At 51.4% G+C, this 11,305-nt stretch overlaps 1 protein-coding gene across 1 annotated transcript in view; it reads right to left on the bottom strand.

The window, feature by feature from the left end:
- The window catches only part of TBC1D14 (TBC1 domain family member 14), a 54,777-nt gene that overhangs the window by 16,447 nt on the left and 27,025 nt on the right, over positions 1-11,305 (bottom strand). Inside the window, exon 3 of the mRNA XM_004715085.3 lies at positions 8,695-8,815. Within this exon, the coding sequence (XP_004715142.1) occupies positions 8,695-8,815 (121 nt within the window). The remainder of the gene's footprint in view (positions 1-8,694; positions 8,816-11,305) is intronic.

Raw genomic sequence — 11,305 nt, 5'->3', positions numbered from 1 at the left:
CCACCCCGAGGTCACAGCTGCCAAATGCATGCAGGTCTTTAAGGCAGAAAACTGCACTGCAATCTGGGCCCTTTCTTCTTTTCTAATTTAGGTATTTTAAGGCTATGCGTTTCCCACTAAGTGCTGCTTTAGCTATCCCCCAAGATTTAATTTACTTGTTTTAGGACATAAAGGAGACCCCAAATCTCAAATATAACGTAAGGGAAAGATTTACTGGTTTTTAAACCGGAAAAGGCAAGACAAAGATACAGACGCACCATCCGGACAGGGAGACTAGAAGGAGACGGTGGTCATGACAGCCGAGCAGTCACAGAGGAAAGAGGCTAACAGAGGGCACAGAAGGCAAAGGAGGCTGTCACAGGAGCGTGACTGGCCAGAGTATGGAAGTGGGACCAGGACCATGACTGGGACACACACATCACAGCAGAGAGAAGGTGTGCAAGATTGGTCCAGTGCTCTGACTCATGATGATTTGACCTCAGTCTGGTCGTCACCATCCACGACATACTCAGGCAGGAGACACCAGCCCTCTCTGCCATCTGGTCCATTCCGACATGTAGCAGCCCAGGGCTGACTGAGGGGCAGCGTCCTCTACTGTCGAGTGCACTGTGCGCACTCCTGCTTGACGGTCAGAAGGAATCCAATGGAGGCTTAATTCATCTGGGGACTTGGCGAGTGGATTTTGAGCTTTTACTGTCTCCTGTAGCCTTTTGTAAACCTGGTGCTCAGAATTTAAATTCTAATACAATCCTCTCTTCTGATGGTGGATTTTTTAAAAATTAACAATTCTTTGATCATGCAGGAGGTGCGCTTCTCTGCGGATTTAACTGACACCTCACTTAGATGGATACTTGTGTTAAGATAAATCTTTTTAAGACCTCAGACACTATCTGATAGCGAGGTACCACCTGAGTCTTTACCATAGTTTGCTACATACAGCACCCTTATCGTCAGTGACCACTTCGTGAGGGTAAGTCTTACAGGGCCACATCGTAAGAATGAGGGATTTTGACTTAGTGCATGCTCAAAACCCGTTCCTACGTCTAGATGATGTCTTCAGCTCACTTCTGAAGTAGCCTGTCAGCTTCTTGAGAAAGAATACAAGTAACCTCCATGGGACACTTGGTAATTATAGAAATGATAATATTATTGATCTAGTTCATAGTATAGATTTAAAATACGATTGAAAAATATACATATGTATATATGACTGAAATGTCTGAAAAGATTCACTTACGCAATTTAACAAAATTTAAATGACAACACTTTCACAAAACAACAAAGGTTGGACACAGTGAACAATTTCAATAACACCCACTCGCTTAAAGCAAAACTATCAGTCTGCAGAACTAAGACATGAAGCAAAAAGCACAGAGAAATATGAAAGTAGCAAACACATGATCGTCCCAAGTTGCCAATCATTGGGACACCCAACCTCAGGTTGTCTCCTTTGCACCCCAAAACATATTTTTGTTGAAATATGTTTCTGATTTCTCCTGTAACTTCCCCAATGGTCCATGGGGTTATTTAGAAATGTGTTGCTCAATTGTCAAATTTTGGGAGATATTCTGGTTATCATCATGGCTTTTTAGATTTCTAGGGAATACATGGATCCCACTGTATCTTCAATCACCTCATACTCATGTAAAACTGGAACAAAACTGATCGCTTGAAATGGGAGCTGTGGTGCTGGGGCAGCCCCGACTGCACCACCAGCCACCAGCAGAGAGGAACCCTGGTGGTGTAGTGGGCTGGGGACCACCAGGTGTGCAGTTCACACCCAATCGCTGCTCCACGGGGGAGGGGGAGCCTATCTGGCCCCATTAGACATTCAGGGGTCCTCAAACTACGGCCCAGCCCATGGAGGACATTTATCCGGCCCGCCAGGTGTTTTTGCCCCATTTTGTTTTTTACTTCAAAATAAGATATGTGCAGTGTGCATAGGAATTTGTTCATAGGGTTTTTTTTTTTTAAGTACTATAGTCCGGCCCTCCAATGGGTCCGAGGGACAGTGAACTGGCCCCGTTTTAAAAGTCTGAAGACCCCTGCTCTAGAGCAGTGGTTCCCAACCTTCCTCATGCCATGCGCAACCCTTTCATACAGTTCATGATGTTGGGGTGACCCCCAACCATAAAGTTATTTTTGTTGCTACTTCATAACTGTAATTTTGCTACTGTTATGAATTGGGCGACCCCTGGAAAGGGTCGTTCAACCCCCAAAGGGGTCGTGATCCACAGATTGAGAAGCACTGTTCTATAGGGTCACTGAGCGTCGGAGTCAACTGATGGCAGTAGGTTGGGTTTGGGCCCAAACAAAACCAGTCTTGGCTTGGACAAAGTACGGCCAGAGTGCTCCTTAGAAGTGAGGCTGGTAAGACTTCATCTCACGTACTTTGGACATGTTCTCAGGAGACCCGTCCCTGGAGAAGGACGCCACGCTTGGTAAAGTATCAAGGCAGTGAAAAAGGGATGGCTTCCAGAGACTGACATCGCGGCTGCAACAATGGGCCCCATGCAACCACTGAGGGCGAGCAGGGCCAGGCCGCCTTTCACCCCGTTGCACGGGGGTCACTGTGCAGCATGGTACCTAACAACAGTGACCCCAACAAGCCCCACGGTGGCTAGAGAACCTGCTTTACAGCATGCTAATGCTTAGAAAAAGCTCCTTTCCAGCAATCATTGTGAGTCCCCACCTGCTGCGGCAGGTGCTTTTATTCCGCCCCCCCCCCCAAAATCTTTCTGCTGTCTGTAAAAATATCTTTATGAAACAAAAACAAAAGAAGTTTCCTTTATAGGCCAGGTTATGCTTGATCTTGGTGAGCGTTGGGACCGTGTAGTCTTCTCTGTCAAAAGGCTCCCATTCGCGGTGTGTTGACACGTCCAGCTCTGACTGGCCCGCTCCTTCTCCCCTCTCGTCTGCTTTTACTCCGGGTGCCGGACAACTCGTGTCAGGCACGTGTTCACTCAGGTGCGCTGTGGTTTCTGGGAGAACTGACCTCTTTGTTGATGAATGTTCCATTCCATCCCCGGTCATTTCTTCACTCCCGAGTCTCTGTTCTCTGATAGTAATATCCCCACTCCATCTCAATCTGGCTTAGTGCTTTTAAGGCAGATCTGTTTTGCATCTCTTATGTCTAGCCTGTGCCTAGTCATTGTATTTGAAGTGAGTGTCTTGTAGACCGCATGCTCAAATAAGAACTCTCGGCCAGGAAGCTGAGGCCGACTCACAGCAACCCTGAGACTCTAACTCTTCCCAGGGGTTGAAAGCCTCATTGTTCTCCCTCGGAGCAGCTGTTGGTTTTGAACTGCTGACCTGGTGGTTAGCAGCCCAACACATAACCACAAGGCTCCTTAGATGAAACATACTGGCTATTTTCTGAAATCCTTTTTGACAACCTGTCTTATAATTGATGTGTTCAGAATCTATGTTTAGCATAAAATAGGTTCGTGTTTGTGCCTATCATTTTATTATTTCCTTCCCTATTTCTGCTTCTTTTGAGTTCTTTCAGCCTTTTCATTTGATTATGGTGCTTTTAATATTCATTTTCTCCTTTTTGTTGTGAATTGGGTGAGGGTTTACAATGATCAGTTTTACATTCAACAATTCATACACCTTTTGTTTCCAGTAGGCTTTTGAATATCTTTCTGTGTAGTTTCATGATTGATCTAGGATCAGAATATACATATTTCATTGCCCACAATCTACTTAGAAACCCTATTTTACCACTCCAAGTGGAATACAGAAACTTCACCACCCTGTCTTCGTAGTGTAAGTGTTTTAGATACTGCGTCCACATACATAGAAAACCTTAAACGCTGGCACTCCAGCTTCCAGCTAGACATACTCTGGAGAACACAACCGGGAGCCGGGTGGTCTGTTTCCCTCCTCTCCAGCCGAGGTCTGCGTTTCGTTCTGGTCAGCGTGATGTCCCAAAGACGAGCGTCTGCAAGTCTGCCCAACTCTCCTCGTGCTGCTTCGTCTTCATTTCATCTTCGTCCCTGAGGTTATTTTTGCCGCACACAGAATTCTGGGTTGACAGTTCTTTTCTTCCAGCACTTTACAAATGTCGCTCCAGTTCCTTTGGCCTCTGTGGTTTCTGATAAGAAATTTTCAGTCATTCGAATCGCCGTTTCCCATCGCCGTTGCACTTATCCGGCCGCTTTAAAAATAAGTTGTTGCTATTTCTACCAGTTTGGTTAGGCTGCATCTGAGCACGGAGGTTCTCAGCGTGTGCCCTAGATGCTCTGGTGTGTTTTCTGCATCGGGCTCTTTCTTCTCTTGTCCCGGGACTGCAATCATACGTATTAGGTCTCCTAACATTGCCCACATGCTCTCTGTAAAAAAGTATTTTTCCTCTTACATGAATCTATCTTCAAGTTCACTGCCTTTCCTCTCCATTCTGCTATTGAGTCCAAACAGGTCTTATGAACTTCCATCACCCCCTAATCAGTTCTAAAACTTCTGTCTGGTTCTTGAGGTCCGTGCTCCTCTGCGGGCACTCTCCAGCTCAAGGCGACCGGCCCTTATTGCTGGAGCACTTGGACGCCTCAGGGGCTTTGTCAGACGAGTCCTCCATGTGTGTTGGTGCAGCTTCGCTGTCTGTCGACTGTATTTTCACATGCACATTAAGATTTCCCTGGTCCTTCAGATGCCAAATGATTTTGAACTGCAAGCTAGATAGCTGAAGACTGTGTATGTCTCTGGGTCTGAGCTACAGTCTGAGGAGAATGTTGACTTCTTGGTTGTAGTAACGAATTGATCTGGGTGGGTTCCAACCACAAGTTCGCACAAGTTCTCTGTAAGGCATGGTCCTGGAGTCAGCTTTCAAAGCCCGAGTGATAAGTACTTTCCAGACCTGCCCAAGGCTTGTGTGGGGTCTTCCAATCCAAAATTCAGAGGGGGACAGAGTAGTCAGTATGCTGTGTAGGGTCAGAGCCATGCCACCCTTCAAAGCAAAAGGAATGCAAATGAACCAATGACAGCTCACTGCAATAGAGTCAATTCTGACTCAAAGTAGAGAGCAGAACTCCCCTGCTGTCAGCCCAACTAGATGCCAAAGGCCCATCTTCCTCCCTCAGAGCAGCTGGATGATTCGAACCACTGCCTTTTCAGTTGGCAGCCCTGTGCTTAGCCCCTGGGCCAGCAGGGCTCCTCCCTGAAACCACAAAACTTCATTAAGGGCTAACTCTCCCTTAATGAACTTTCTGGCTCCCTGGGTCTCCCCTGGGCGGCTCTCTGGGCCCAGGGTTGTGTCCATGTCCATGTCTGAGGCAGATGTGGGAAGGAGGGAGCAGACTGAGCTGGCAACGACACTCCTGTGGCATGCCTCTGCCTGTGAGCTCTGCCCCCTTGCCAGGCCCTGCCGCCTCTGCCAGGCCTGCTTGGGCTGGGGTGCAAGGGCACAAGGGACTGAGAAGCCCCTGAGAGCTGGGGGCTCTCCTCACACTGCTAGTAGGCAAACGCCTGTTGCCAGACTGGGTGGAGCTGAGGGGCATGCTAACTCCACCCCAAGCCAGCAGTACTCTGAATTCTGTTCTTCCACAGCTGTGCCCCCACCTCCCTCCCTCCCAGAAGCTGGTCTCCACCAAGCAGCAGGTCCTGGAAGAGCACATGCTCGGGCAGCACTGTCACCTGCCCGGAACCCGAGTTCCAGAGACTGAGGAAGGGCAAGGAGCAGGGCGAGGGGGAGGGGGGGGGGGCTTCTTAGACGTAGTTTTGTGGGTAGAAAATAACATGTTTTCATGTTATTTTCATATTTTGTTGGCCCCGATCAGCCAGAGCCATCTCTTCTGCACTTTGAGCCTTTCTCAGTGGCCAGCCTTCTCACGGGGCCTGGCTGAGCAGAAGGAATTGTACTCCGAGCTGTCCTGAATTTGCCTTCTGGGATTTTCCTTTTAAGCTTTCTGAGCGGGCTTGAAATTCCAGAAGGCGATTCTCAATGTTCCAACTCTCAGGTGCATAGGAAGCGAAGGACATCACCTTGTCCTCAAAGTGACCTCCCTGCTCTTCAACACTCAGGAGGCCTGTGCAGCAGAATGACCCAAAGCAGTGTGGCCTTGGATCTCCTGGCTGCTGGGTCCATGGGCAGTGATTGTGGATCTCAGCAAAACGGAACCCTTGACCACCCCAACTCGCTCTCCATTGATCACGATGTGACCTGTGGGTCCAGTGGTGAGGACCGGGGTCTTCCTGACACTCGAGTTGTCATCCACACTGAAGGCTGGAGTCCTTGATCTGCATCAGCTCCTGCTTCAGGCTCGCTCACTTTCAGCCAGTAAGGTTGTCATCTGCGTATCTCGTTATTAACAAGCCTTCCTCCAGCCTGATGCCACATTCTTCTTTGGATAACCCACATCTCTGATGATTTGCTCAGCACAGAGTAAATAAATACAGTGAGAGGACACAACCTTGACGCGCACCTCCCCTGACTCTGACCTCGCAGGATTCCCTGCTCTGCTTGCGCAGCTCCCTCTTGATTCATGTACAAGTTGTGCCTGACAATCGCCGGTCTTCCCCAGGCTGTCCTTAGTTTGTTAAGTTCCACACAGCTGACGGCCTTTGCATGGTCATGTGCAAGTGCCCCACAGGTGTGAGAGCTGGGCACTGAATGAGCAAGACTGAAGACGAATCGGTGCATTTGAACTGTGGTGCTGGCAAAGAATATCCAAAGTGCCACCGACTGACAAAGGCACAACCAGACCTGTCTGGGAGGAAGTCCAGCCAGAGGCTCCTCAGAGGCCAGGCTGGCGAGGCTTCCTCTCACTACTTCGGACGTGTTGTCAGAAGAGACCCATCTGGAGAAGGACATCATGCTTGCTGAAGTAGAGGGGCAGGACGGAGAGGAAGGCTTCCGAGGAGATGGCCGGATAGTGGCTCTGACACGAGAACAACTCCTAGGACGGTGCAGGACCAGGTGGTGCTTCGCTCTGCTGACCATCTGGTCGCTGAGTCGGAACCAACCCGTGAAGGCGCTGGCAGCAGCAACACGCCAGACCATGGCGGAGTCCGCCCAGCGCAGCAGCTCTGACAGGCTCCTCCAGGACGTGGAGAGGGGCACTGGACACTGGCCTCTCCAACAGCTGCTTGGCCACAGTTTGACCCCCCCCACACACTGTGCCAACTCAGCACAGTGGATAATAGGAGGGACCATTATCCTCTCATTTGAGAGGTGACCTACACAAAGCTCAGAAAAGCCAAGGAACTTGCCCTAAGTTACACAGCCCAGCGGCCACCCAGCAGGGAGACAGCTCAGTGTCTGACTGCCCAGTCCATGGATCGAGGGAAGGAGGGGTGCCTCCCCCAGCACTTCGCTTCTGCTTCCCTCAGGCCCAGCACACCTCGAGGTTTACCACAGCCAGCACGGCGCCTGGCTGACTCCTGGCTGACTCGAGGCCTCCTACAGGAAGGGGGGTGGCACCCAGAGGAGGGAGCGACCAGAGGCAGGAGCAGGCAGGCAAGCAGGCAGACGGGGCAGATCGTGTAGCCAGCTATAATTGCACTCTCTATTATTGATGGTGGAAGCCAACTGGACTTCGGCACTGGGAGATTGTGTTACCTGACCGGCTGCCCAGCCATCCTGGCTCACAGGACACGCCTCCACATTCAGGAACCTGATCCCACACCTCCGAAACTCCCAGGGGAATGTAGCAGCAGAGGATGGACAGGGTGCCTCCAGGTGGTAAGCGCCAGGGGGGAGGGCGATGACAGGTGAGCAGGTGGCTCCACCATCTCCTGAGATGTTGGCCCTGGAGCTGCATGCACGCAGTCTAGCAGGGTGATTTCCAACAAGCCCACGTCTTGGGCAGTGCAGATTCAGAATCAGTGACCTGTGAACATGAACCCGACGCTAGTGCCTTATGCGTCCTGGGCTGGAGTCTGTGGGAGCAGCCAGAATCTCCAGCCCCATCCCACCGGCATTGCTATAGCTGCCACTGTAACTGCCCACTGGCCCCTCTGCAGCCCAGACCCGGCTGCAACTAAGCTCCTGTTCCTAGCCCAGGGCAAACACCCTCCGCCGGCAGGGCTAGAAGTGAAGGCCCTGGGTCCATTGGGCTGAAGAGGAGGCTCATGTGGCTGGAAGCCAGGGCCAGAAGCTGGAGGAGGACTGCCAGCACATTCCTGAGCCGCCCAGCGCAAAGCACCCCACACCGACCCAGGGGAGTGGGCCACTCCAGGGCCCCACACTGGGCCCTCCCTCCCCCAGAGACACCCAGGAAGACAAGGCCCAGGGCTCCCAAGGGTCAGAGGGAACCGGCCTCCTGCCAACAGCATGCCCAGAAGCTTCACAATTGATACCAGGGAAACCCCAATCAGGTGCCCTAAGATGAAGCTACTCTGCCAGCGGAACCAAAACAAAACCCACTGCTGTGTGGCCACCTCCAACTCAGCAAGCTGGCAGGGCCCGGCAGAGCTGCACCGCGGGTCCTGAGGCTGTCCTCTGAATGGGAGTAGTCAGCCTCGTCTTTTTCCTGCAGAGTGGCTAGTAGATTAGAACCGCTGACCTGGAGGTTGGCAGCCCAGCACCTAGCCCACAGCACCCCGGGGGCCTTGTGTGTCGGTGGCAAGGTCAGCGCAGAGCCGCCCACACGGCGAACAGGACTTGGTCCTCAGGAGCGGCGGCAGGGAAGGCCGTGTGCAGCCTCCTGACCAGCAGTGGTGCACAGCACAAGCCCTCAGCGTGCACAGGGCATATACCTGTGGGGTTTTCTTGGACTCTTTCTGAGCATTCTCTTGGAGCGGCACTTTTCCAAATAACTTCCATCCCAAGTCATTTTGTTTGTCAAGTCTTGTACTTTGTTTTCTAGTAAGCAAATTCCTACAGGAAGAAAATAACAGGGTTAGGGGGTTCCGGGCATTCACAGAAACAGGAGGGCAGTGCCCAGTTCTTCTATACCATGCCACACAGAAATTCCTGCAACTGCAGGGTCCCACACCCAGGTCTGCACACCTGACATTCAGGGCATGCACAGCAGGTCATACTTCAGGAGGCACTCGTGAGTAAGGAGAGTGCTGTGTCACAGTGCAGTGAGCCACCCAGGGTGGAAGTCCCAGCTCCAGTTGTGACTCTGTGACTCAGTTTCCCTGTTTACCACAGGGTAGGGCTGAGAATGAACACAGCTAGGACACCATTGGGTTGAACAGGTGCTTTGTTTCTGAGCCTCTTCATTAGTTTACATTGGCTACATGGAAAACCCAAACACACTGCCGGAGAGTCAATGCTGACTCAGCGCCCCCGTGGGTTTCCGAGGCTGTCATTGTTTATGGGAGTAGAAAGCCTGTCACCTTGTGGAGCTGCTGGTGGTTCTGAGCTGCCAACCATGCTGATCAAGCATGGCCCAATGCGTAACTACTACACCACCAGGGCTCCTTACCTTGGCAACGAGGTTAACGTATAAGGTCTCTATAAGAGGAGGCACCCCTGGTGGCACCAATGGCCATGCACTCAACCACCAGCGGAAAGGTCAGTGGGTCAAACCCTCCCTGAAGCTCCTCGGAGACAGGCTGTGAATGTGTCGGGAATGGCTAGGGCACTGTTCCACTCTGCACCCAAGGGCAGGGCTCCATGGTCACCACGTGCATCTGAGGTGAGCTGCTGGGGTGTGGCTGGGCAGCAGTGTTTGCGAGTCATTTTCTCAAGGACGCAAACCCAAGTGGTGTGCGGGGCTCAGTGGAGTGTGAATGGGGAGAGACTCAGTAGGGGCAGGCAGAACAGGGCAAACAGGGAGGGGTGGGAAGGAGAGGCAGGCAGCCTGTGTCAGAGACCAGTCTGTGTGACCCCACATGCTCTGTGATGACACCCCCAAACACAACCACAACTAAAGGAGAGCGAGGCTAGCCTGTGAGGAGCACACAGAAACAGGAGCAGGCTGCAGACTCAGAAGGGCTTCAAAGGGCTGGTGAGATCTGGGGTGATGTCACAAAACAGCAAGAAGAATGAACGTAGCGCAGCGAAGGAAAGGAGTATGGAGCTCACAGCGATACAAATCCCTCGCATCCGTTTTGCCTCCTTCAGCAGTAGACTACCAGTGGGCGGGAACCTCCAGCCTCAGCAGCTGAGCTCATCTGTCCCCCCAGGGGCTCCTAAAGGGCTGTGGACGTGAGTGTGGCTGTCTGCACTTCACTGGACGCCCTCCGTAGTGGGCGCCTAAGCTCTGGATTATCAGGCTGGTGGTTCACACCCACCCAGAGCACCTGGGAAGGCAGGTCTGGCATTCTGCTCCCCAAAGGCCCCAGGTCCCAGGAACCCAACAGAGCAGCCTCTCTCTGGCTGCCCAGCCATCACTGAGTACCAACTGACTTGATGCCAGCTTACCCCGTGGGGACGGACCGAGATGAAGGAGAAAGACAGCGGGAAGTGGGCGGTCTTCCTCATGGCGGAGTGACCCCGGCAGCATGGGAAGACAGAGTGGGTGGTGGAGCTGGGGGCCGACCAATCCAGACTGGAACTGAAGGTGGCCTTGGGTGAAGAACATGACTTTTACATCATTCAAAAGTGCCTCCCACAGACCTGAAATACCTAACTCTCAAAGAAACGGGGACTGTACTGGCGGTGTGTAACATGTCCTTCTGCGTAACAGAGAGCTATTCATCTGCTCTGTGTCAGGACCCTGCTCGACTTGTGAATGTGTGTGTGTGTGTAGCTACACAAGATAGTCAGATTGGCAATCTTATCTTACAGAGACAGCGACTGGACCAAGAGCCGCTGTTCTTGGGGAGCACGGGAAGGGATTGGGGCGAGCAGGGAGTCAACAATGATGGGTGCAGGGTAATGCTAAGTGTTCTAAAATTGATGGCAAGAGGGCACAGCTCAGGGTCCTCACACTTTTTAAACGGGGCCAGTTCACTGTCCCTCAGACCAGTCGGAGGGCCGGACTATAGTTTGAAAAAAAAATATGAACAAATATTTTCCTATGCACACTGCACATATCTTATTTTGAAGTAAAAAACCGAAACGGGGCATAAACACCCGGCGGGCTGGATAAATGTCCTCGGCGGGCCGCATGTGGTCCTCAGGCCGTAGTTTGAGGACGCCTGGCATAGCTTTTCTGGTCTTGCTTGCTCAATCGAATTGTATCTGAGAGGAATTATTGAGAGGTAAACGTTGGATAAATGTAATAGTGGAAGGAGGCTCAAAAAAAAAAAAGAAAAATATATAAATATGTGTTTATATATGTATATATATGCAAATACAACAAGGAAGCAGATGCCTCTACTTAAATCTTACCTCAGTATAAGAATGGTTTGTTCTAATAATGTGGTTTCTATGATACTCACCTTCCTGGCAGGACTGATCACTGAAGACAAA

The sequence above is a fragment of the Echinops telfairi genome, unplaced genomic scaffold (genome assembly GCF_000313985.2).
Source record: "Echinops telfairi isolate 266 unplaced genomic scaffold, ASM31398v2 ScPeMD7_28;HRSCAF=97, whole genome shotgun sequence".
Lineage (NCBI taxonomy): Eukaryota > Metazoa > Chordata > Mammalia > Afrosoricida > Tenrecidae > Echinops > Echinops telfairi.
The sequence above is the reverse complement of the archived record's forward strand: the minus strand, read 5'-3'. Positions and strand labels throughout refer to the sequence as shown.